Source organism: Folsomia candida, unplaced genomic scaffold (assembly GCF_002217175.1).
Source record: "Folsomia candida strain VU population unplaced genomic scaffold, ASM221717v1 Fcan01_Sc015, whole genome shotgun sequence".
NCBI classification, from domain to species: Eukaryota; Metazoa; Arthropoda; class Collembola; order Entomobryomorpha; family Isotomidae; genus Folsomia; species Folsomia candida.
Window position 1 is genome coordinate 2,273,538 of NW_019091207.1, and position 26,144 is coordinate 2,299,681.

The following is a 26,144-nucleotide window of genomic DNA, read 5'->3' on the forward strand; positions in this document are numbered from 1 at the left end:
GGAAGTTGCGAAATCTTCATCTTTTTCCCAGGAAGAAGGCGACATGCGGCACAGTTTTCCATACCCTGTATAAAACATTCATGAAACTCTTTCCTTGCTGAGATTCATGCTAAAAATTTGCGAATTTTTCCCTCCTTCCTTCAGGAAACCATTGACGACGACGTGTATGTCTCGCTCTTCGCGAGTCCGAGCATGAGCTGAATGTGTTTTCTGTGACGAAATATTCTCGACACGAACCGACAACCGTTTAAGACCGAACGAGTCCATGCGCATCTCTCCCCTGCACCAAAATGAAATGTTTTACTACTTTTTCTCGTACTACCAGCAGCACCACTTAAATAAAGTAGTGTGTGTACAAAGTGCTGGTCTTAATAATGCTTCCTTTCCTCCTGGTCTTAATAACGAAGGGACTAAAACAAACTAAACTAGCTAACAAAAACAGGACTTGGTTTGGTGTGTGAGCTGGGTGCCATAAAATAATCAAATCAAATGTTACTCTCCCAGCTTTCTCCAGACGTTGACGGCAAGCGAGATAATCTTGGTCTTGGTTGGTAACCTTTCTCTCTCCATGGACGGATTGGATTGGATTTCCCTTTGAAATAATGGTCACGACATGCCGTAACGTACAATAATGTGGTTATTTCGCACAAAATAATGCATTAAAGTGCGGGAGAAAGTTGCCCATATGTAATTTCGTGATGATGGTGAAGCAAGGTGATGATGCGCTATGATTTTATTTTATCAGAGCGAGAGAGATACACTTTCTCTACATGAATTTGGGTTTCATGACTAAAATACATTACAAAATTTATTAATTTAAGCGTTTTTCTACTTTCTAAACTTTCTCCGGCACGATTCATGAAATATGAAACTATTTCAGCGTGAAAGTTGCAGGTTTTACATTTAATATGTATCAAAACACATTTCATACTTGTAAAATTTTTGCTACGTAATCACATTTCATTTTTTGGTACAAAATCTCAAAAAATTCACAAAAGACTTCTGCATCAAACTTTCTCCGGAGCACAAAAAGTTGTAAAGTTGTAACGTCCCAAAAACTTTTTTCTTCGAGTTTATATATGTTTAATTTAATTAAGATTCAGAATCACCTTCTCGTCCATTTAAATAAATTTCATAATTTTATAAATCCCCATAATTATTGTATTTCAAAATATAATAAAATTACGACAAAAAATAAATTTTAAAATTTCGAAACTATGAAAAAATAGATTAAAAATTGTGGGCAACCTTTTTTCTCATCCTGCAACGTGAGGGAAGGTTGAATTGGGATGAGATTTTGCTGCTCAAGTTGAGTGGCTGACGTGTACTGTCAACACAGTTGGGCAATAAAAAAAGCGACATTTTAATCATTCAGCCAGAATTAATTATTCAAATTAACTCGGACGTGACGTCGTCACAATTTTGCAGTGGGGTTGGCACATTCAATCACCGTGGGGAATTAATCCGGGGGGACGGACTGACCTAAAACCTGACCGGCAACGAAAAGGTTTTCAATCAAGTGTCAAGCAAAAAATTAAAGGTGAAAGGATCAAATTTTAATTTTGCCAAGTTTGCACTTTAGTTAAAGATTAGATTTAATTAGTTAATAAGTTAGTTAGTTAGTTATGAAAGAGGACAGATTAAAATGAGCTCATCTTGCAGGATGTGTGATTTAGTTATTTGATTTGCAAATGGTGAAGTGTGGTTAATGGAGATTTAAAGCTAAATAGTTAACTGTCCATCTTGTTCTGATCATTGACGTGGACAATTCACACCGATTAATAGTGTTCGTCCTCAATTTTAAATATGTCAAAATACGGAATTAATTTTATTTTAACCATTTCCATGATGAGTGACGAGGAAAAATTTAAAAATTTGGTGTAATTACCAGTTATTCCGGTCATCAATAGCCCTGTCATCATAATTGACTATAATTAAGACGTGAATTTGCAATTACTTAATTAATTTTCTTCATTTCCTCTTCCACCAAATTAGAATAGTGGACTGGACTGGATTATTGAAATATATCCTGATAACCTACCCTGTGCCCTCCATCCTCTCTGAAAATCAAACGTCGTAACGATGAATTTCAGAAGAAAAGCATTCCTCGCCTTCGTCCTCTTGGCGCAAGTGTCATTCCTGCAGGGCGATGAGCACACGCACACCGTACGATCTAAAAATTCAAAACCTATCCCTATTTATTTCACAATTAAACTTATTATTACTAAATTTCTACATAGTACAAAGCGACGGAAGAGGTTATCCTCTGGATGAACACGGTCGGGCCGTACCACAATCGCCAGGAGACGTACAGCTATTATTCCCTCCCCTTCTGCGCCGGACCGAAAGAACAGATCGGACATTATCACGAAACTCTGGGCGAAGCGTTGCAAGGATTCGAACTCGAATTTTCTGGATTATCAATCGACTACAATTGTAAAATATTTCAAAATTTGCATTTTTCATTTATAAATTTTCCAAAAACTCATTATTTTCATTTCCACTCAATTTCAGCCGAAACACCGGTCTCCGTCTACTGCAAGATTGAACTCAACGACGAAAAACTCAAGGCTTTTCTCTACGCGGTGAAAAATAAATATTGGTATCAAATGTTTGTCGACGACTTGCCAATTTGGGGTAAGAATTTGCGAAATCTTTGCAATTTAAAATACTCCATCATACATTACTTTTTGCGATTTTCAAAATATTTCCAAAATCATTCCGAATTTTTTATGCAGGCCTAGTCGGCGAGGCGGACGAGACGAAAGGCGAATATTCGATCTACACCCATAAAAAGTTTGAATTCGGCTTTAACGGAAACCAAATCGTGGATGTGAACATGACCACGGAAAACAAAGTCCAGCTCGTCCTCGGATCCACGATCTCCTTCAGTTATGAAGTATTCTGGAGAAAATCCAGCGTAAAATATGAAGACCGATTCGACAAGTATTTGGACCCCAACTTTTTCCAGCACAGGATTCACTGGTTCTCAATCTTCAATTCGTTCATGATGGTCATCTTTCTCATTGGCTTGGTCTCCATGATTCTCATGAGAACGTTACGCAAGGATTACGCCAGATACGCAAAGGATGAAGAGATGGATGACATGGTAGTAAAATTTACATATTTTACCACGTGGGTATCTTTGCCAATGTTTGGCATGGGTTATGGCTAGGGGAAAATTTTGACCTCTAAAACTCGTCAAGTTCGTTTTGGAGGTGAAAATTCGTTAAAAATTTGTCAAACATTCGAGAAAAATTAGACTTTTGGAAATCAAAATTGGTATAAAATTTGATTTCTAATTTTTTGACCGGCTTAAATGGTACCTGGTGGAATAGTTAACTCCACTTTTACGCTAATTGGACCAGATAATTAATTAATACTGATAATCACTCCAGGATCGCGACCTTGGCGATGAGTACGGTTGGAAACAAGTTCATGGCGACGTATTTCGCCCTGCCGCAATTCCCATGGTCTTTTCCACCTTTTTGGGGACGGGATATCAACTCCTCGTCGTCACCTTTGTCGTCATCTTGTTCACAATTTTGGGCGAACTGTACACCGAGCGAGGCTCCCTCTTGTCCACGGCGATTTTCGTGTATGCTGCAACCTCCCCGATTAATGGATACTTTGGTGCTAGCGTGTATGCCCAGATGGGTGGAAAGGTGGGTAGAAACATATTTTATGCTAATTAAAAATTTCGCACTATGCAAATATTTCTTGCAATAATAGAAATGGATTCGCCAAATGGTCTGTTCCGTCGCCCTGCTGCCCGCCGTCGTTTGTGGGACGTCGTTCCTGATCAACTTCATTGCTATGTATTACCACACTTCGAGAGCTATCCCGTTCGGTAGTATGGTACGTATTACATTACATTCATGACCTGCTTTGTATGACTGATCTGACCTCAATTTTCTGTCAGGTTGCCGTTGCCTGCATCGTTTTCTTCGTCGTGCTCCCCCTCACTCTTGTGGGGACCGTGCTGGGTAGAAATTTGGGTGGCCAAGCGGACTATCCCTGCCGTGTGAATGCAGTCCCTCGACCAATCCCGGAAAAGAAGTGGTTCATGGAGCCCACGATTATCATCGCGCTCGGTGGCGTTCTCCCATTCGGATCCATCTTTATCGAGATGTAAATCAAGCAAATAATAATAGATTGTGGTACCTGGGGGATTTTTTGAGGGGATTGATTTGATCTTACTGCAGATGGTGTCAGTTCAATTGATATTGCAAAATTATGCAAATGCAGAGTTACAGAATTCCAAAAATTTACAACTACATTTTTAGCCTTGGTACATGTCTTCGGGTAAATATGTGGGCGGAATTATATAGTATTTTTACATATCGTGATCGTAGCACGATATGCATAACTTCATTTTCGCACTTATATTATTCGCCGTGTCATAATTTCGCTATTTTGTGAAAAAAGTCGATTAAACTGCGACAAAATTAATTAACTCCATTAATTAAGTCGAAATAACTCATTAAAATATTTACTGATTAAATCTTCCCTCCAGGTACTTTATCTTCACGTCTTTCTGGGCTTACAAAATCTACTACGTCTACGGCTTCATGCTCCTCGTCTTCGCCATCCTACTCATCGTCACGGTCTGTGTCACCATCGTGTGTACATACTTCCTCCTAAATGCTGAAGACTACCGGTGGCAGTGGACCTCCTTCTTCGCCGCCGCCTCAACTTCCGGATACGTTTATATATATTCCATCTACTATTTCGTGTTTAAAACAAAGTAAGCAAAAGAAAACAAAATTAACCCAACAAATTTTTATTAATTTCCTCCCTTTCCAGAATGTACGGCCTATTCCAAACGGCTTTCTACTTTGGAAACATGGCCCTTTTCAGTCTCGGATTGGGAATCATGTGCGGAACCGTGGGCTACATTGGGAGTTCCTATTTCGTTCGAAAAATCTACTCCACCGTTAAAATTGATTAATCAACGATCGATAACACCCAGAAATGAAAACTGCTGATAAATTACCTTTTTATAGTGATACGTACATACATATTTAGTTAGTTAATTAATTAAGTAATTAATTAGGGTAAAAAATGTAACACAATCCCTCTCGCCATCGAAAAATCCAGTACACCGTACTTATACTAATTCTTACTTGATTTTCTCTAAACTAAAACTTCACCCAGGAAAAATATCCAAGCAAAATCAGTAATGCAATCCTTCCTTAAATTATTAATTTAATTCTAGTTAACTGCACTGCACCGTTGATTTTTTACTCAACTATATAGCCAGCAAATATTTCTTTAATAAACCTTATAAATATTTAATAACTACAAAATTCCTAAATAGATAATCAATAATCAATCAATCAATCAATACCAGAATAAGATTATCACCATCCAATTATCCATGGGCTTATGTATAACACATTTTTGTACACATGTCAAATATGTAAATGTATTTAAAAGTAGAAAACGCAAATGCAATCTTTTTTGCTTGTACTTTACCATTTTGTATTAATATCGCGTATACATACAAACATCAATTTCCTCGTTCTTGTAAAATAGCGTTAAATACTATTTAAAAATGGTAAATTGTTAATTTAGTAGAAGAAAAAACTCGAACCAAAATCTTGATAAATTTTGAATTTGCTTTATTTATATATTTATAAATTGGGTAATATTAGCCGTTAATCGTCTCTTGTAAGTAATGTACTTCATTTATTTAATTTTAGAGCGATGATCATACTGGATTTTTGAGTCATTAGTTAGTTTTCTAGGAAATTACTCATAATTGCATAATTTTATGCAGTATAAAAAATAGTAATTATTCAATAAGTTGTAAGTACTTATTAAGCGTAATTTAGTAACGAATTCTCGATCCACAATTCAACCCGGACAGTAAATTAAAGCCATAATTTTTACAAAAGTGTGACTCCGACGACGACAACAAGCTTTAAAAATTGTGAAGTAGCGACAAAATATTATGAACTCCTACTCGGCTATAAGATAATTAATTAATTAACTAATTATGTAAATTAGAGGTGGACGAACATATCAAACTATTAAATAAAAATAGGAGATAAGTCAAATTATCAATAGTTGCATGGTATCTATCTATCGGATTAAAGAGAGGAATATGTGTCGGACTGAGAAAAGGGAAGACTTTTTAGCCATGTACGTACGAATGAACACGACGTAAATAAATAGCAAAAAAGTACTTTGTAATATTATTAATTTTAAAAAATTATCCAACATTTTCATAAACCTTGTCTATCTAATTCCACGCTTCATCTTTCCCAGTTCGTTTTACATACTTGAGCAGGATAAAAAATAAAATAAAATTATAAAAACTGTTTCATCTTGTATGAATTTTGACAAAATTTTGCCATTATTTGGGGGTTTTATTTTTCAAAAGTTTTTAGCATTGCGAATGCCGAGAATTTTAGTTTTTTTACAGAGAAGCATCGTTTCATGTTGTTTCACATGTATGCAAATTCTCTATAGCAGAGATGTGGAACCATAAAGAAATCCCACTTGCAAAGAAACTTACCCGGCAGAAACATCATGAAAGTATGTAAATAAAATGCATGCAAAACACAATTTAACCAAAATTTATCCAAAAATTACTTCCTGGAAGGAGACAAACTGCCAAATTCTTACCAGGAAAACTAATTTCATGAAAAGCTCACCAACTAATTTTTCATAACGACCATGAAAGTGAAAGTGCCATTCTCGCTAAACGAAGAAAAGTTGACCCCGTTGCTCCTCACTTTTGTCGTCATCTTATCAAACATTCACTTATCGAGATGTGACCACTGTTGTCAATCTTCACACTGGGTGGGCGAAGACGAATCCAATAACGGTGATGATACGCCCTCCCCAACGCCGACCACAATTCTTGAAGGGATTAAAACTTTTCAAGAACAAAGGGCTCAAGAATGTGGGGCTGAGGACGACGAAAATTGTGGGGGAAGCCGGGGGAGGAGGACAAGGGACACTTCTAGCAAAGAAAAACGGTAGAATTTCAATATTTTAATAATTTTTTTATAAAATGTGTCACAATTTCGCCGAAAAAAATTTTTTTACACTTTTAAACATAATATTAATATAATTATCAGATATCATTTCATGCAAGGTAAAATTTCATACTAAAATTTTAACAAAAAAAACAACTATAAATCAAAAAAGCTCAAAAAAGTTATTACATTTTTCAAAATTTTGCGTATAAAAATAAAACACTTTAATAATTTTCAAAGTTTTTATCAAGCTTTTTATCCGAAAAAAATATTTTACGTTTTTCAACATAACTTTTCATCAAATTCTTACATGTGTTTGTTCCATTTTCAGAATTTTTAATAAAAAAAACATTTACAAAACTATTTTTCGAAATTTTCTCCATAAAACGTTTCATATTTTTTTCAACAGCTACATTTTATACGAAATCAACCCCGGAGAAGGATTTAATCTCCGGAGAGATATCTTCGTCCGCATTGCTCCTCTCATAAAATCGTTAAATTCTAAAATTTCCACCCAATTTGACTGGATTTTGGTCCTTCCCCCGTGGCAAGGCATCCCCCATTGGAGGCACACCCCTCGAAAGGACTCATTCCCCTGGGGAACTTTCTTCTCCATCGAATCTATCAAAAAATACGTTCCCGTTTTAGAGTGGGATCAATTTCTTGATGGTAAAATCACATACAAAATGACTTCGTATTTTGATAACGTTTAATGATAAGGTAAATTTTATTCCAGAATACGGATTCCACTCTGGATTAGACGTTATCTTCAATTTGGCTCATTTTCCACTCAACAAAGACGACAATTCTTGGCAGGATGAGGTCAAACTGAATCCAAATTGTGATACTACGAAATCAATTCCGTTCTCATTCGAAATGTATGAAGTAGTTATAATAATGCTTAAATATTATTCAGACTGGTTCCAACTTATCAATTGATAAGGTAATTATTTCACCCAATAAACAGGCAGAAGGATAACTCTTATTGGGGAAATATGTGGGGTCATCCCATCACGACGGCGCGGATAGAATGCGTCTCCCTCCGAGGAACGGGGCCCACACTCCTCCCACTAATAAAAGAGGAGGGACTCCGGTAATAATTTAATCAATAATTACACAACGTATTTAATTTGCATAAAATATTTACGAAGATTAGATTAGAGACATGAATTATGACCCATTTTTTGCAACAGTGTCAAGATTTTGTTCGCAATCTGATTTTTCAACAAACTATTTCTGAAGTCATCAAACTATTTACAAAATTAGTGTATTTTTGAAGAGAAATAGCCCAATATTTACAAAAAATTTACGAAAATTCGGAAACATCGCACAGAATATTGAGAAATATTTAAGATTTCAGTGATTTACACAAGTTGCATCTCACACCCGTCAAGATTTATCATTCATCAAATTAAAAAGTCAAAAAAATTAATATATATTAATTAGCTAATTAATTAATTAACAGCTGCACCGCAATCTTCCTCTCCTCCGCGGAAGTCATTCTTTGGGACGAGTACGGCAGCGAGGAATGGTGGAGGGCGAGAGCGGCCTTAAAATTTTCGTCGAATTTAGTCACTCTGGCGGAAAATCTAGTCCTCAAATATTTCCAGTCGCCATCCTCATCGTCGCCATCGGACGCCAAGGTCAAGGTCACACCATACCTCTCCGTTCACCTGAGACGAAGAGACTTCCTTCTGAGAAAAGATGGCAAGTCGTTGTCCTTGAAAGACGTTGCTGACCAGATCGCCAGGGTTTGTGCAGAGTTGAAATTTGAGCACGTTTTTGTCGCGACGGATGCAGATGAGAAAGGTACTTAATTAGTAATTAATTACGAATCCTTAATTAACTAATTATTAAATTGTTAATCAATGTTAATCAATTGCATTTCAAGAACGCATCGAGCTCATAAAATTACTCGGAAACATTTCCGTAACAATGTCATCCTGTCCCCCCAATTCGCCCCCACTTTCTGAAGGGGAATGTGCCATTCTGGACCAATTGGTGTGTTCTTTAAGCCCCCATTTTATCGGGACGGAGGGGTCGACCTTCACCCTCCGCATATTCGAGGAACGCCTCCTTCACGGAAAAACGCCAGACTCGACGTTCAACTATTTCTGTGCGTCAGACAAGAAGACTTCCGACTGTCCAAAACCAACGAGATGGTTGATCCCTGATGTGGCCAAAGATTTAATTTCTTCTACTTAAAAATATTCATTTATAATTTTATGAAAATGAGATTAATTTATTACACAAACGTCATAAAACTTATGGAAAAGAAGTTGATTAAATGGGCGACCAATTATTTCTAAATGCACAAAAATCTACACGTTATTTGAAAAATGTTGAACTTTCATGCCACTCAGGGAAAAGATTTACTATTCAAATTCATACCATGCAAACTATAGGTTCGTATAGAGTAATACTCTCGACATGCCAAATCCTATGCAAAATTCCCTGAAATATAAACCCACCCATGCAGAATTATTGCACACATTCTTTCATCTCAAAAGTCATCCTTACTCTCAAAACTGCAAACCGTCCACTTTCCCGATTATTTTCTAGTTGAAACTAAGTATTTTCAACATTGGCAATAATTTTCATATTGGGTGTCATTTTAAAGGAAAGTTGACCGAGACTTCAAGAACATTAATATTTTTGACCTCATGACCTTGAGGACGAGGTTGAGGATCATAAATACATAATTATCAGATACGGTGTCATTTTAGGGGAAATTTCGATCGTTCTGACGCTACTTTTTATATTGGTTTGGTTTGTAAGGGTTTATTTTTATTTTGGCGTAAAAATCATACGAAATTGAATAAGTTAAACGCCAAAATAAAAATAATATTAAATAATATATGATACAATAATATTATTTTATCATTATAATAATAAAATAATCCTCTTCCGACCCTATCATTTTACGCTTTCTCAAGTTAGAGACATATTGGAGAGTAGAGGGCTGATCACGAAAGCAGGCAATTTCCCTTGTTCCTTGGCTGAAATGCAACAATTTCATGAATACCTCATGGATATCTCCAACCAACTCTCGCATTAACCAGTTTTTTATGAACCAGGTTCATTTAACTAACAGGAAAATATGTACATATATTCCCCAAACTATATTATAATTCAAATAATATTTCAAATAAATTTCGCTTTCAGAACTGTCGAGATTTGTATAAATTTGAGCAACGTAAAATTCTAACCTCACCAAGGAAAAAACAAGGAAATCCACTAAGCATGTCGAAAACAAGTTAGTAACTTCCATTTCCTATTCTAGGTTACATTTCTTGCACTACAAAGCAAGAAACTGCAAGAAACTAAGAAAAATGCGACGTTTGAAGCGGTGGGGCGTCGTTTCTACCATTACTTGCAGGTCAAAATAGCCCAAAGAAACCACTTGCGGTGCGGTTATTTCTTGCAAGTGATTACTTCCACAAGTAACACTGGGAACAAATCGGATGCAGTTTTTTTTAGTCCAAGTCAGGGCTCATAGTTGTCTGTGTCTGGCTGTCTATCTATTATACGCTTGTAAAACTTAGCTAATTGACTTGAAATTTTGCATACATTTACATGGAACATACAAAATTTGAAATCTAAATAGTTCGAAGATGCGCAAAGTCTTTAGAAAAGTAAAAAAACAATTGTATCCACAACCCCACCCACCTCAATTATTACTAGCTAACAACCTGACTCGGGCTAAATACCGCTGCACTGTGAGACTTTAACTGTACAGTTTGAAACTGAGGTTGATTTCTTGCTTTCAATTTGTTAGTCAAAAATGCATAATTTTCATGCAGTGTCATTTTACATTTCATTTTTTATATCCGGTTAATTTTCCATCCCTCCTCGCACCCGGCGTCGTCTCTTTGCTCATTCACTCGCTACATACATTTCTCCTCACACCGCTGCCACTACCCGGGTATTTACCAGTTAAGTTGGTCCTCATCTCGGTCTTACTCATTAGAATAATTCCTTCCTTGGCAGGAACAACATCTGCCGAGCTCGTCGCTACATATTCTCACCTCTCTCTCACGATAAGTAAATCCTCGACACAATGTGAGACTTCTTTTCTTCCCCTCAGTTTTTCCGTGCCTCACTTTCTACCATGCAATTTTAGGAAAAGTTGCAAGGTGAAAGTGCACTTTCTCTTGTTTCAAGACACCCCCAAATCCTGTCTCGAGCAGGGTGAAAACAATTAAATGGTGACAGATTCACTTAATTAAAGCGTTTCTTAACCCGGAAAATGTATACGATTCGTGCCTCAAAATGCACACACAAAATTCTATAAAAACAAGCAAATTATACAAAAAGTGTAAGTGAATAAAGCTACCTCAGCAACTCCACACTTTTCAGCAGTACAATTTATCACTAATTAACAAGAAATGAGATTACATTCCACCAAATGTATACGATTTGATGCCTCAACATAAATTAAAAAAAAACGAAACGTCGAATTCTTAAAATTTTTAAAATTGCTACCGGTATACGATTTATGTAAAGACTTTAACAACGATAAACTCTGTGTGAAACACGATACGACTAATAATTCTGTGACTTTTCCTAAAAAAAGGAGACAAATTTAACTTCCTCACTGAAATAATATGTTACATTTGAACAATAAATTATGGATTTTACGGGAATATTTATAATTCTGGAAATATGGTTCAAAAATAGAATAAAAACGCAATAATTGTGATATTACTATTGGTTCAAGTGAAAATCATCTACCTCAAAAAGCTACGAATAAGCTTACTAGTAAAAAAAAGTTATCCAACTCGGAGGCGAAGTGAGACTTCCAAATAAAGTCATTCCGTCTCAAATCATCTCAAATTCGAGTCGTCTCAAATTCCCACACCACGATCCAAAATAACAATCAGAAATTATAAATAAATAAAACTGTTACAACCTCAATTTACTAACTATAAGAAAACTTAATATTTAACTTGGATAATTACATGTTATATAATTAGATAAGCACGTGGCACAGCATTACATTTACATTTCGTGGGGAAATTGAGACTCGCGACGAGCTGGAGCATTAGTGTGTAAAGAGGGGAGCGAAAAAAAGCAACTGGGCCACTTTTATGGTCCGTGGTCAGTTTTACGGAGGAGGAGAAACTCACAAAAAACTACGCACCTTTTCACCCGCTTTCACCCGCTCCGGGATGAGTCCCACTCGTCCGAAATGGGACAAATCCCTTTAGTGACTACCTCCCCTAAACCAGAGTCCGACTATAAAAGATTATTCATAAAAGCACTCGTACTTCCGGTCAAAACTTTCTGGCCCACACAATTAGCATACGACCACGTGGTGACGAAAAATTAACATTTTCTTCAAATCCTTCGGGTCGTGCCATGGACGAAGGTGGTGTTCCCCCCGAAACGGGTGGGTATGACGCTGAAGAAGACCTTCTTCCCGGATCCAGTTCAAGCAGCGAGGGTCGCCGAAAACGGAGGCGGAAGACAAAGTCGGCACGACATCACCACCAAAAAGTGACCAGAATTTCATCCCCCGCCCCCCGAATAATGGATGGGGACTTGGCGGTGGAGACGTGTCACTTCCACTGGCCCAACCACCTCCCCCACATCCTCGCCTCGTTCGAAGCCCTCCTCACCGAGGAGACCTTTTGTGACGTGACGCTGATTTGTGGGGACGAAATGGTCCCCCTGCGAGCCCATCGACTCGTCCTGTCCGCATGTTCGGACTACTTTGAGCGGATCTTGACCGAGAACCCGTGCTCCCAGGCGGTCATCGTCCTCAAGGATTTCGCCGTCTGGGAGGTGGAGGCCCTGCTCGACTGGATGTATCGAGGCCAGGTGGGCGTCACGGAGGAAAACGGAGACGCGCTGGTCAGCACGGCCAAATCATTGCAGGTGAAACTAGTTAATTTCTTAATTTTCCAATCCCCTCGTCTCCCCAATTTTTTGCAGAGTTGTAAAATATTTAAGGCACTTAATTGTAATGCAATTTCAACATTACAAGAGGTCAAATAGGTCAAAATCCTCATTATTCCAGCCTCTATTTCCTTAAAAAAAGGCAAAGGTCGACGCCGTAGGACGCCGGTAGCATTGTACGCGCTTCAGATTAATTTAATTGAATATTACTTCAATATTAAGATACCGCGCCCCTAACGCCACCTAAAAATCACCAAAATTAGCGCCTCTGCAGCTTTAAAATTGGACGGCGTTGACCCTTCCTGAAAAATGTCCCAAAATTAACCCCTCACTTGAATTCATTTTTTCATTATCTCCACAGATTCGAGGACTTGCCGAATCCCTTCTTTGGCATATAAATCCACCCTCCAAGATCCCGAAAATCGACAACTTTTCCCCCGAAAATTCCAACCCTGCGACCACTCCACTTAACCTGTCTCGCCCAACGATCTCATCACCAAATAAGGAGGAACAGGATCCCTACCACCATTCAGTCCCCACTTCCGGTTTGGTCTCCTTTCAAGAAGAAAACAGTCCCCATAACCCCTTGGACTTCACTCGGGTCCAAAATCACTCTCCTCCACCGACTCGCTCCAGTATCCCCCTGCCCCGGCGAAAACAAGCCCGACCTCGCCGAAGGAGTGGAGATTTCATCGCCCAAGACTTAAGAAAACCATCTCCTGCTTCCGGCTTTCTCAGTCGAGAACAGAGCGACGCCGAGGAGCACGTCGCCTTCCGATTTGATGACGATGATGACGAAGAAGACGACCCCTTCGTGTTTGACGAGGACTTCGCCCACGATCACGATCCGGGGATGAATGACCGGTCATCCCTGGAGGGTGAAGTCTTCTCCTCAGTTTCCCCAAAGGAGGAGGAGGACGAGAACGAGGAAAAATTTCTTCGGCGGACAAGAAGATCATCTCGTTTCCTGTACGACGACGAGTACGACGAGGACGATGGGGAGTTTGAGGGTCACGAAATACTCGACTACACGATGCCACCTTCGAATACTTTGAGTAGCAGGGAAGAAAGGGGGACGGACCTTAAACAGACCGCGAGAGAGGAACGAGTCCTTCTCCCTCCAGGAACCGTAGGAAATGGCTCGTTGCATCAGCAGAACCTCGTTTTTCTACGGGGATATAACCCCACCATGGCACAAGGCGGAAAGGTAACGGAGGTTGCAAATATTTAACGTAGGATTTAATAACTCACCATCAAATTTTCAAAGTCGGCATATTTTTAATCATTTCTCGACTCTGGGAATTTATGGAATTTATTTTAAAATTCTGAACGACAAATTTGTAGTCAGTAAGTTGAGTAATGGAGTGGCCCTGAGTTTTTTCAGCCAGTTTCAATGAGTTCCAATTTTTTTTGAAGGCTTATTAAACTTGAGATCTCCTCCTTCAAAAAGTGTCAAAATCTGGAGGGTATATTTGTAAGAAATTGGCAATGACATGTTCTACAAATTCGTCGTCCAGAATTTTAAAATAAATTCCCAGAGCAATGGAATAATTGAAAATTAATTTGCTGATTTTGACGAGTTTGGCTCACATTTAATTCAGCAGTAAGAAGAACTTTTATGTACAAATTCCAGTTTATGAATCCGGGCGAGATACACCATCACCACCGCAATAATAATCTCAACCACCACAAGGGGCCCTTTTCTCCCCCGGTCCGGTCTCCCTTTCCCCTCAATGCCGACCCACTCCTCGCCTCGTTCCCCTTTCTGCCAGGCCTCCTCCCTCCACCCCCGCACCTCCCCCTCTCCTCCCCCACCGGCAAGAGGAACCCGTCCCCCCTCAGCCCTGCCCCATCCCTCCCACCAAACTCCTTCCTCTCCACGTCCGGAGCAATCCAAATCACACCGCTAGGCGGAGATCCAGAAAGTCCGCATAAAACGACCCCCACGACGAACTCGTCCCCAGCGGAATTTTCACCGGGGGGACAGACGCACGAATCTGGGAGTAAGCAACAAGTCCAGTCCAGCAGCAGAAACGGGGGAAAGCAGGTCAACCGGAATCACTACCATCACCATCACCACCCCCACTGGCCGGGAATCTCACCGCTCGGACCTCCCCCCATTTTTGGCAGGCATCGCGCCCAACATAGTGCACCCAGGGGAGGCAAGTTATCCCAGTTTTTACTAATTCGAACGAAAAATTTCCTTGCTTTTTCCATAAATAAAGTGTGGAACATGTTTGGCTTGCTTTCCAGGTCCGCCACGTGCTTGGAGCAATGCCGACCTCACTGAGGCGCTGCACAATGTGTGGAACAAAAAGATGACGACATCACAGGTGAGCAGAATTAAACCCCTGTTTAATCACTATCTTTTCCCTGTTACGTACGTAAACGTATTGTCAAGTTCGTCTCATAATGGAGGCCTCTCAGCCTATGCTCTCCGATTTTGAGCAAATTAATGCCAATCAACAACAGATTTAGTTAATATGAAATCTGCAAAGGACACGATCTTCCAATGCTCACGTTTGGCAGAGATATTTGCATCCGAAGAGGAGAAAGCCTAAAGTTGACAATACACTTTCCAAATTTACTGTGCGTTTTCTCCACTTCGGATGCAAATATCTCTGCCAAACGTGCCCATCAGGAAATCGTGTCTTTTGCAAATTTCACACTAACCAAATTTGTCCTCGATTGCCACTACTTTCCCCAAAACCAATCTGGGATCACCTCCATTCTCACTAAATACCCAACTTTCACTTTTCCCAGGCCTCCCGCATCTTCGGCATCCCTTACAACTCTCTCCTCATGTATGTCCGAGGCAAATACGGGAAATCTCTCAAGCTCGACGTTCTCAAAAAAGGGTTGGATCAAGCCATGGAAAATTCCAACATCGCCGCCGCCGCCGCGGCCGCAGCAGCTGCCACCTCCCTCAAATCCAGTCCCAACAAGACCCCCTCTAATGGAACCCCTCTTCCCCCCACGACCACGTCCCCCCTCACGACTAACAACTCATCCCCGTGCGCTCCATCAATAATTCCACCACGCCACCCTCCCCAACCAAGAAACAAGGTCCCAATTCCGCTCTTTTACACTCTCTCCATCTCAACGGCAATAACAAAATTCCCGAGACGAATAATAATAACAGCCACACCCCTCACCCCCATCCCCACGGCCACCACCACTCCCACCACAAAAGTTCCCACGGGAAGCTGCTCCAGAGTAACGGAAATGTTGTAAACGTGGAGTCTCACCTTCCCCAAGACCCGCATCCCATGGGAGGATTTAACCCCTTCTTCTTCCCCGACTTTGGAAACCCTTTCCCCTTCGCGTCAGCTCTCCAGCACATCCTGCCCCCACATTTGGCAGGCCATCACAACCACCACGTCCACCATCACGTGCATAATAATAATAAAGGTGCTAATCATCACGGGAATGGGAGACCGAACTCCGTAGGACAGCAGCAGCAAGAGCACCATCAAATCAGACAAACGGCTGCTAGCGTGCTTTTGGATTAGGAGAAGATTGTGGGACAATTTTTTTCGGAGAAATTGGGAAATCTATAAGATTTCCCTGATTTAAATAAGATGGAAAAGTTGAGCAGCAATACATACGTACCATATTTATACATACAGGATTCTTCACCACTTTGTCGAGTTGTATGTGTGTAGTTTATGGTCTCAAGGTGAACGAAATTAGTTCTTAACCAAACCTCGTACTTAAAAGTCGACTTCGAAATCCATAGTGTTTCATTTTTGCAGGTTTTTGCTACATTTTTTGCCCTGCAAAGCAAGAAACGCGAGGTACAAGAATCTGGGAGAAAGTGCAAGAAATATGCGTCATCTAGTCAGGAAATACAACGGCGTAGTTTCTTCCGTCGTACATTTCTTGCAGGTCAAAATACCTGCAAGAAACCACTTTCTTGCCATTATTTCTCGCAATTTGCGAGTCATTTGCGAGTCGCAAATGACTACTTGCACCCGAAAATCCAGTATACCCGCTAAAGTTGTTAATTAGTTATCTTTATTGAATGATAGTGCAGGCAGGTAATGTACAAAATGCCAAATACTCACAAATAAATACCTCTTCAGTGATACTATTGGACGTGAAGAAATGCAACCAAGTATACGATTTAGATCCAGACTCTTCACGGGTTGGATCCGCCTCTCTCAAGAAAATCATAAAAAATGTAATTTATTCAATTAATTAATAACAATTTAACCTTCCAGTTAATTAATCTGCTCTTAAGAAATTCAGCTGTTGCGTGCGTATGTAATTAAAACGGGTTTTCTAGCTTATAAGTCAATATGAGACGGGTAAAATGTATGTTCTCTATGTAAATGAATCTACCTCAAGATTTACCTCAGCAACTGTTAGGATAGGTCGTAAGTAAGTTAACCTTTTAAAAACGGATTCCACCAATAAGGTGGAGGGCGATTTCGATCTCTTGGCGACGGACTACACCAATAAGGTGTAGGCCAACTTTTTCTCGTTGGCGACGGATTCCACCAATAAGGTGTATGGTTACAGAATTCCGTTGAGACCGGGCTACATCAACAAGGTGTAGGAAAAAATAAAAATAAAATGACCGAGAAAATTTTCTCAGTTCCATTCTTTCCTCCTTATCTGTCGTTGGTTTTTCTTCAAGCCTGAACTAATTTTTTTAGAGTTTAGAGTTGTAGTTGTAGTGGGGGGAGGAACTCGGAGGAAGTGCATCAGAGGTCACGCCGCGCCCCCGAAAAATTATCCAACATTGGCGCCGCTAATAAATTGGTCGGCGTTGACCTCTGACCTGTATCATGTTGTAAATATGATACAGTTCATATTTTTTTTAAATTATCACAACGTTCTCTTTAGCTAATATATTCGCAATAGTGTCACCACCACCATGTTAAAAATGTATTATGTTATAATTTTTGTTGTCGAATCAGTTCCAGGTCTCTAATAAATCATAACTGCATCAGTAGAATATTCAAAATCGGTTTGCATTAATTCAGTCCCCAACTGATTTTATCACCGCCCCACAAGTCGGTCTCAATGGTATTCTGCCCCCCAGTAAATCCGCCCCCAAATGCAATAGAAACCATTTTTAATTCCGTTTTTAAATGGTATCCAGGTCAAAATTAATTAGTTTTTATAAGGTTAAGGGAGACGAATCTACCTCAGAAAAATCTCGCATTTTTCACCGATTCAATCCAATGGAACCATCTACCTCACAAACATGTACAGTCTTTGATAACAACTAACATTAAATTACCTCATTAAATTAACGATACTTTTTAACGGTGTGCATGAGATTGGTACAATCTGCTATTTAATGTTAATTCGTATCTTTAATCGATTAAGTTTCTTCTGATTTCAAATATTTTTTTATTGATGAACTCACAATGGAGGTCTCCCAGCGTAGGCTCTCCGATTTTGAGCAACCGATCTCAAATTTAATTAGCATGAAATTTTTGGGCAGAAATATTTGTATGTGGAGAGGAGAATACGCGTAATATATTTGAAAAGTGTGAAATTTGTCAACTTTAAAACTCATTTTCTCCTCGTTGGATGCAAATATCTCTGGCAAAAGTGCGCATTGGTATTTTGGGATGTTGCAAATTTCATGCTACTTAAATTTGAGATTGATTAACATTAGTTTGCTCAAAATCGGAGAGCCTAAGCTGGGAGACCTCCATTCAAATTTAAGATTGTTGGCCAAATTTTAGTTGGTAGCAGAGTAGTAATTACCGTGTGTGATGTTTACTTTTGAAAATATTTGGCCACGTGTCATTAATCAGTTCATAAAAAAATTACTCCAGCTTTGTTACTTAATTATAATCCGTACTTCTAATCCATTCATTGAGCTGTATAGATTAAGGTAAGGTAAGTATGAACCATAACAAAATTGTATACATAAACTGATTGCATAATAAATAAATAAAGTTGGAAAAGTTTAAAAAGGTTGAAAATAGTAGAGTTCATTTATCGATTCTATTAAATCCTTCGATATTTTAGGCTGTGGAGAAGTAGTTTCCTGTCCTCCTCTTGAAATGATGCTAGATAATTAGCAAGGTTTTCTCTCTTCCAGATTCCCATCCATTCATGTCAAAATATTTAGAACCCACTCGAGACTGGGTTGAAGGGAATCTTTTCCAATTTTTATCCCGATTCAGAGCTTACTTATTTAATGAAAAAGCGCGTAGGTGGGTGCGCAATTTTACATATGAGGAATTCGAATGCTTGGCCATGAGGTGGGTCACATACATACTCTAACTAAACATTGTCTCAATTCGGCTTTCTGTCATTTTAAAAGCAATGCTTCATTTCTTTCGGGTTCGTTATATTTCTTGCACTGGGATGCAAGAACCGCAAGAAATGCGAGGTCTGTGTCAGAAACTGGGAGAAAGTGCAAGAAATATCTATGTTCCATCTAGCCACCCGTCATATGAAGTATAGCGGCGGTAGTTTCTTGTGCCCTGCATTTCTTGCAGGTCAAAGTATGTAGCTGCAAAAATCCATCTGGTTACATGCACCATAATCAGGAACACTACAATCTGGAGTCTGGAGAGAGTGAAATTCACCAGAAATCAAAACATGCACAAGTCCCCGATGTGCAGTGGGAGTTTTAGAGCCACTCGTTCTTAATGTGTCTAATTGATATTGATATTGGAATTGGATTGCTGCTGGAGGAAGAAACCGGTCGAGCCAAGTCAAGTCAAGTGAGCAGGCAGGGAAAGTAAGGAGAAAGCATTGCAGGGAGCACAAGCGATGCACTCACTCACTCACTCGCGATCACGATTCTCATCATCATCGCAACGGCAATGTTAAACTTTTCGCTAATTGATTCAAGTCGAGTCAAGTGATGCGAGGCAAGGCGGCCAACTCTTCACTTTCCTCCCTCCCAACGTAGAAATATCAAAGTGGAAATATCCATATCCAAATTTAATTCAGTTAGGAGAAAGAGGAGGCAAGTTGAGATTCGACAAGTTACAGACGCGACGATTCCTTGAATTTCTCCATCGAAAATTAATACTTCCATTTACCAGGGAGAAATCATTGCTTACACATTTCCTTAAAGATTTCTGGCTTGAAATCTTCTCATTCTTTTAAACCTGACAATAAAATTAAGGTCGTCCAATTACACGTGACATGACACTGTTTCAAATGTATCTATATACACGATATTGTAGTGATATGATATGGATATGGAGTGAAAGTCCTTTAGTTATGGGGAGGCAAGTTGAGATTGGACAATTCTTCCTACTCTTTTCCCTCCAAAATTACTACTTTCATTTACTACTGAAAAATCTTTACTTACACATTTTCTCACAAATTTCTGACTCAAAATTATCCCATACTTTTAAATTAAACATTATAAGTAAGTACGTTCAATATGTATCTATTATATGTATCTATCATATGCACACAATATTGTTGTCGTGTTTAACACATGGAGTGAAAGTCAGTCTATCGACAAATTACTACTTTCCTTCGTTTACTACAGAGCACTTGTAGGTACACATTATCTCAAAATTTTGAAATTCTCTCACACGTCTCAACTAGACAATAATCCAGGCCGTCTAATTACACGTGACTTGACACTGCTTCAAAATTTATCCCCATATATTGCACATCCCCGTACGTGCGTAGGTAGCATGTGGAGTGAAAGTGAGCCTATGGACGTTATGTGGTCGAGAAGCCACGCGGTCCAGCTTTCTCCTCCCGAATCTTCTCTTGTGTGCGGTGTCCTGGTCATCGTGGTTTCTTCCAGTCCACAGAATCCTCCTCCTCCTTGGATCAACTTTGCCCAAGATGCGCCCCCAGAAAATTTGCATGACACACAGGAATTGTGACTTTCTCTCCGTCATTACTTGGGACGACGATTTCAAGCCCAACTTTTCCACCATTCTCTCTTCTCATTCAAATTTGGGAGCATGTATTGGTTGCGGTTTTCCTATTTTCACTCCACTCCACACTCGCTCGCCATGTGCAACCATGCATGCCTCGCTGCCTCCCTGCCTGACGCATGAGGGGAGGCAAACAGTCGCCGCGAAAGCCGTGGGGGGCATGGGGGGACATTAACATTACAGGATAGGGGAGGGAGGGGTATATATAACATGGGAAAATCGAATAAGCGTGGGGACATTGCCTCTCTGTTCCGCGGCCACTGGGAGCAAAGTGTATGAGGAGGCCAAACTTGGAGAAAGGTGCGGATTACGAGAAAGTGAACAAGGCAGAAGGCAAATGATCAACCAAAATTACCCAGAATTCTGTAGGTATGCTAATTAGCTAGCCTTACATATTTGGATACATTTTCTCAATCTTGAATTCATACACGTGACAGGTTTTAATTATAAATCGCCTTAATTACGTAAAAGTTGTGCATATGTAAGTTAAACAATATTTAAATGGCTTAATTTCTGATTCTGTAATTTTCTGTAATTTTGATTTCTGATGAATTTTTATTTGTGATTTCTGTAATTTTTAATGTTACTGGGGCAAAGTGAAACAACTGGTTTAAAATTCTAGGCCAAAGGGAGCGTCCATAAATCACGTGATCGATTTCTGGACAATTTTGACCCCCTCCCCCCCTTGGTGACCTTTGGTGATAATTTCGCTACCCCCCCACCGGTCACCTGACAGGAGATGATGCTTAAATTAAATCATGTTGTCTGGAGAATATTATTCCAGTGTTTTTAAAATCATTAATCAAATTAACACATACAAATAAGTATTTAATACGCCAGTCAGACATATGAACTTTAAGTCGAAGCAAGTTTCTAAATATGCAAAATGAAAATCAAATCTATATAGATTTGATTTGCATTTTGTTATATAACCGTGTGGTATGCCAAGAGAGTTTATATATAACTCTCATGACATTTATTGGCATATACAAAAGTTCAAAAAAACTTTACCCATGTCACGTGACATCTGACCATCTACCCCCCCCCCCCCCCGTGATAATTGGTGACAAATTTCAGACCCCCTCCCCCCCTCTAATCGATCACGTGATTTGTGGACGCTCCCAAAACCAACTCGATATTGTGATTCAGTAGAATGAAATTTTGAACATTTTGCAGTGACTTGAGCCGATTAGTGCAAAGATGCAGTTTGCATTTTATAAGCATGAAAGTTGGTCAAAACATGTCGACTCGCGTAGGAAAACTCAAAATTTTATGCTTAATCCAAATATCAAGCTAATTCTACTCAAAAACGCATAATTATTAAACAAATCTGCTCCATTTTGCCTCATAATCGCAAAAATCCCATATTTCACAAAAATTTGCAATTTGATTTTCCAAAACCTAAAATTACATATGTGTACGTATCAGCTCTACACATTTGTGTAGCAAATACACAAATGTGTATGTGTAACATAACCAAATACACAACGACATTTCCGCGAATAAATACGCGAATTGAATTTCACAGGATGACGGATATCATTATTTCTTTTTACCAATTTGTCCTCCTTAAATAAAATGGAGAGAAGACGTAGAAATGGTCTCGCCTAAAAATTGGGCTCATTCATACGCATGAAACGAGGACAAACTCGCATGCATGTCAACACACTTTTAACTTGTAAATATCTGATTTGATTATCTATCCGACCGAGGAGGTTGCAAGTCTGGGAAAAAGTGAAAGTTTTTTTTATCATGTTATTAAGAAGCCTTATTATTTATTAAATGTATAACTTTCGATACCTAGAAGTCAATCACCCCATTTTTCAGGACAAAATCAGGCATATTCAATTATATGCGTTCCACATCCAACAGACAGAGATACATAACATGCCCAATTTCCAAGAATTTGCCTCTTCAACCCATGAGGACAAATCAACTTTCACTTTATACATGGTGTGCTTGCAAAGTCTGAGAATTTTAGGCCCACTTTTATTAGATACACATTCGTCAACAAGTTGTCCTCATACCTGTCTGCTTTCTTACCTGAGAAATACATACAATTGATCCCCAATTATCTAATCAACTCGATATGTTTGTGACCATGTGAAGAAGATGACTTTTCTATTTATATATGTACATATTCCAATCTTGTTTTGTCAGTGCCATGTTCACACTGAATGATAAGCACTCGACTCTTCAGTGCACAATTTTTAATCAGAGTCACCCATCCCAATTCGATAATGTCAAATGTTCAATTAATTATTAGCACTGTTATCATGTAATTAAAAACAAATTGATGTACTTTAACAATCATTTTACCAGCCAAACACATCCCAGTCACTTGATAACCACGAAATTGTCATCATATTTACCATGGGTCTGAAATTGGTTCCCATAATTATTGCCATTTTTTTGCAACTTAGCACATCTCAGAATGCGATAGGTCCATCGCCGAAGGTGGACCCGACCTGGGACAGCATTGACGCGAGGCCGCTTCCAGCCTGGTATGATGACGGGAAGATTGGGATTTTTATCCACTGGGGCGTCTACTCGGTCCCCTCCTACATCAACGCCTGGTTCTGGTGGAGCTGGCTCAACGACGGCAGCCAAGCGCATGATGACTTCATGAAGAAAAATTTCGCACCGGGATTCTCATACGAGGTTCGTCAGTGCAAAAAATTGGCAAATTCGTCTACTTTATTACTGATAAATTGGCAAATATTTTCAGGAATTTGGACCCATGTTTACCGCGGAATTTTACGACCCGGATCAGTGGGCTGACCTATTTCAAAAGTCTGGAGCGAAATACGTCGTCCTGACATCGAAGCACCACGACGGTTACGCTTTGTGGCCTTCGTCCCACGGTTTTGCTTGGAACTCCATGGCTGTCGGACCCAAGAGAGATTTACTCGGTAAATAATATTTAACATTTTTCCCACGACAAGGTGGACAAAACGATTTTTGCCATGGGAAAAATGGGAAAAAGCGCGTGCTGATAATAGCTCGTCATGGTCGATAAATGCATATTTCCCTTCCACCTACAAATACATATTTTAATTTAACCGGGTGGTAAAAAGTGAGAAAAATGCGCTTACCGGCTTAGTTCTCTACGTATGACTGGTAAAATTTAGTTTTTACCAGTCGTACGTAGTCGTCTCAATTAGGGTTCTAATCCCGGGTCCCGGACTATTCTTTACTTCCCGGAATTTTTGTTGGCAATTAATTAATATTGATAATAATTAATAATTTTGTTGTTAATTATCTAATTCCCGGAAACTTCCAGAAATTCACTCCCGAAAAATCCCGGAATTGGAATCCCTAATCGCACTATAATTTTTTATCAAAATTTTGTTCCCCCCTTTGAATTTAAGGCGATCTGGAGCAAGCCATCCGGAAGACCGAGATGCACTTCGGGATCTACTACAGCCTCCTCGAGTGGTACCAGCCCCTCTACGTCGAGGAAACTGCCAACAATTTCACCACCGACTTATTCCCCACGCTCAAGTCGATCCCCACGTTGAAAGAGGTGATCACCAAGTACAGGCCGGACGTGGTTTGGAGCGACGGCGAGTGGTACGCGCCCTCCAGCTACTGGGGCGCCCTCGACTTCCTCGCCTGGCTCTATAACGACTCCCCAGTCAAGGACACCGTCGTCACGAACGACAGATGGGGCTCGGAAACCAGAGGCGTCCATGGCGGCTTCTACAACTTTGATGACAGGTATTTCTCCCTAATTGCTTAGATAATCGGGAATAAAATCTACGAACGGTGGTTGTGGTGGGTTCGCAGATCATAGACACGTGTTATTGGTTTGCGAAATTTGTCACTCACGATTTTTTTGCATAATAATCAACCTGGAAATCAGATTATTTCAAAAATAAAACAAACTCGATACCTTTTCCCGTTAAAAACTTGTTGAACGTCAAAGTTTCCAAAATCTCAATTTTGACCATCAATAACTTTTAACTGACAGAGCTATCGAATAGGTTTTATTTTTGGAATAATCCTCATTTTTGGGTTGATTGTTTTTACAAAAAAAAATTGATTAATGATTGTTTGAAGTCTAAACCAAAATATTTCAATGACCCATATTAAATGCCGCAATGTATGTAATTGCAGGTATAATCCCGGCGTGCTGATTCCGCACAAGTGGGAGAACGCCATGTCGTTGGACAAAAGGGAGTGGACGCACCGGAGAGAAGCCGTCATCGAGGACTTCCTCACACCCGAAGAACTCATCGAGCAAATCGTCGTCACCGTTTCATGTGGCGGTGAGAAATAAAAAAAACGCTTAAAAAATTATCCTCACTCGACTTAAACATTTTGTAATGTAAATCAGGGAACATTTTGATAAACGTGGGTCCCACGAAGGAAGGCACGATCCAAGTGATTCAACAAGAGCGTCTTCTTCAAATGGGCGAGTGGTTGGACGTCAATGGAGACGCCATCTATAACACGACGCCATGGGAGTTTCAGAACGATACGGTCAACCCAAATGTCTGGTAAGGCACCGGGGTAAAAACCTGCTCGATTTTGTGCAATTTTCTCCAGAAAAACTGCATGCGGAGCGATTTGTGCAAAAAATTATGCACACAAAATTTTGCACATATGGTTCACCTTAATATTAAAGTCCATAGAAAGTTTCTGCAGGATTATGCAAAAAAACATGCAGAATACAATCAAATTTTTGTCAATTACTGCAGATTTCTCCAGAAAACCTTGATGCAGAGAGACAGAAAATAGTGCAAAATTTTGTGCAGAATAAAGTCCATAAAAATTTTCTGCAGGATTATGCAAAAAAATTGCGAAATGCAATAGCAATTAAGCTTTTGTCAATTACTGCAGAATTCTAAACAACGATTTCTACTCTATTTCTTCTTCCCCTTAACTTAAATCAATTTCTACACATTTTCATGTCATAAAATTATGAATTACAAGAAAAATTGAAAATCTGCTTCGTCTTAAAACTGAAGGTACACGACGAGCAAGACGGACAGCAGGATATTTGCGATGACGACATCCTGGCCGGACACCTCGATCCTTCACATGGGCGCAATTTCCGCCAGTCTCACCAGTCGCGTGGAGATGCTGGGGTACGCGGACGTCTTGCAATGGGTCGCGTCCCCCTCGAACGGAGGAATCGATATCTTTCTCCCCCAAATGCAGAGGGTTAGGTCAAAATGGGCATGGACGCTGGTCATCACTCCACCATAAAAACCCTATTAATCGTTATAAAAATAAATCGATGCCTTAATTAAAGTAATATTTAACAAGGCAAATAAACCGATAATGATTAATTGTCAAGTTCCTTCCCCGAGTAAAAATTTGACCCGACTTTCTCCAGAAATTTTAGACATTTGGCACAACT

General features: G+C 39.5%; 5 protein-coding genes across 5 annotated transcripts; all 5 read left to right on the forward strand.

Annotated features, from left to right (window-relative positions):
• Window positions 1-175: 175 nt before the first annotated feature.
• On the forward strand, window positions 176-6,328 carry LOC110856184 (transmembrane 9 superfamily member 3). Its single transcript, XM_022104653.2, has 10 exons — window positions 176-1,540; window positions 1,996-2,166; window positions 2,241-2,436; window positions 2,515-2,637; window positions 2,739-3,109; window positions 3,399-3,665; window positions 3,733-3,858; window positions 3,923-4,131; window positions 4,517-4,747; window positions 4,807-6,328. Exons 2-10 carry the CDS (start codon window positions 2,083-2,085, stop codon window positions 4,949-4,951), a joined length of 1,752 nt encoding a protein of 583 aa, XP_021960345.1. The 5' UTR covers window positions 176-1,540; window positions 1,996-2,082; the 3' UTR covers window positions 4,952-6,328.
• Window positions 6,329-6,491: 163 nt separating this feature from the next.
• On the forward strand, window positions 6,492-9,303 carry LOC110856247 (GDP-fucose protein O-fucosyltransferase 2). Its single transcript, XM_022104718.2, has 6 exons — window positions 6,492-6,989; window positions 7,399-7,658; window positions 7,726-7,867; window positions 7,957-8,082; window positions 8,455-8,798; window positions 8,881-9,303. Exons 1-6 carry the CDS (start codon window positions 6,685-6,687, stop codon window positions 9,192-9,194), a joined length of 1,491 nt encoding a protein of 496 aa, XP_021960410.1. The 5' UTR covers window positions 6,492-6,684; the 3' UTR covers window positions 9,195-9,303.
• A 1,679-nt stretch (window positions 9,304-10,982) lies between these two features.
• LOC110856369 lies at window positions 10,983-15,180 on the forward strand. Its single transcript, XM_035857000.1, has 3 exons — window positions 10,983-12,869; window positions 13,252-14,097; window positions 14,524-15,180. Exons 1-3 carry the CDS (start codon window positions 12,351-12,353, stop codon window positions 15,178-15,180), a joined length of 2,022 nt encoding a protein of 673 aa, XP_035712893.1. The 5' UTR covers window positions 10,983-12,350.
• On the forward strand, window positions 15,131-17,367 carry LOC118437659 (extensin-like). The gene is made up of 2 exons (XM_035856852.1): window positions 15,131-15,223; window positions 15,654-17,367. The coding sequence occupies exons 1-2, from the start codon at window positions 15,209-15,211 to the stop codon at window positions 16,122-16,124; spliced, it is 486 nt and encodes a 161-aa protein (XP_035712745.1). The 5' UTR covers window positions 15,131-15,208; the 3' UTR covers window positions 16,125-17,367.
• Window positions 17,368-23,105: 5,738 nt separating this feature from the next.
• On the forward strand, window positions 23,106-26,094 carry LOC110856200 (plasma alpha-L-fucosidase). Its single transcript, XM_022104666.2, has 6 exons — window positions 23,106-23,437; window positions 23,505-23,688; window positions 24,148-24,496; window positions 24,896-25,047; window positions 25,116-25,278; window positions 25,750-26,094. The coding sequence occupies exons 1-6, from the start codon at window positions 23,150-23,152 to the stop codon at window positions 25,988-25,990; spliced, it is 1,377 nt and encodes a 458-aa protein (XP_021960358.1). The 5' UTR covers window positions 23,106-23,149; the 3' UTR covers window positions 25,991-26,094.
• The last annotated feature ends 50 nt before the right edge of the window (window positions 26,095-26,144 follow it).

Excerpts from the sequence above, each read along its gene's own strand:
- LOC110856200 (XM_022104666.2), top strand. The coding sequence starts at position 23,150 with ATGGGTCTGAAATTGGTTCCCATAATTATTGCCATTTTTTTGCAACTT. Across the intron at positions 23,689-24,147 it reads ACCCAAGAGAGATTTACTCG|GCGATCTGGAGCAAGCCATC; the intron begins GTAAATAATATT and ends TTTGAATTTAAG. Across the intron at positions 25,048-25,115 it reads CGTCACCGTTTCATGTGGCG|GGAACATTTTGATAAACGTG; the intron begins GTGAGAAATAAA and ends AATGTAAATCAG.
- LOC110856369 (XM_035857000.1), top strand. The coding sequence starts at position 12,351 with ATGGACGAAGGTGGTGTTCCCCCCGAAACGGGTGGGTATGACGCTGAA. Across the intron at positions 12,870-13,251 it reads GCACGGCCAAATCATTGCAG|ATTCGAGGACTTGCCGAATC; the intron begins GTGAAACTAGTT and ends TTATCTCCACAG. Across the intron at positions 14,098-14,523 it reads CCATGGCACAAGGCGGAAAG|TTTATGAATCCGGGCGAGAT; the intron begins GTAACGGAGGTT and ends TACAAATTCCAG.
- LOC110856247 (XM_022104718.2), top strand. The coding sequence starts at position 6,685 with ATGAAAGTGAAAGTGCCATTCTCGCTAAACGAAGAAAAGTTGACCCCG. Across the intron at positions 8,083-8,454 it reads ATAAAAGAGGAGGGACTCCG|CTGCACCGCAATCTTCCTCT; the intron begins GTAATAATTTAA and ends ATTAATTAACAG. Across the intron at positions 8,799-8,880 it reads GACGGATGCAGATGAGAAAG|AACGCATCGAGCTCATAAAA; the intron begins GTACTTAATTAG and ends TTGCATTTCAAG.
- LOC110856184 (XM_022104653.2), top strand. The coding sequence starts at position 2,083 with ATGAATTTCAGAAGAAAAGCATTCCTCGCCTTCGTCCTCTTGGCGCAA. Across the intron at positions 3,666-3,732 it reads ATGCCCAGATGGGTGGAAAG|AAATGGATTCGCCAAATGGT; the intron begins GTGGGTAGAAAC and ends TTGCAATAATAG. Across the intron at positions 4,748-4,806 it reads TATTTCGTGTTTAAAACAAA|AATGTACGGCCTATTCCAAA; the intron begins GTAAGCAAAAGA and ends CTCCCTTTCCAG.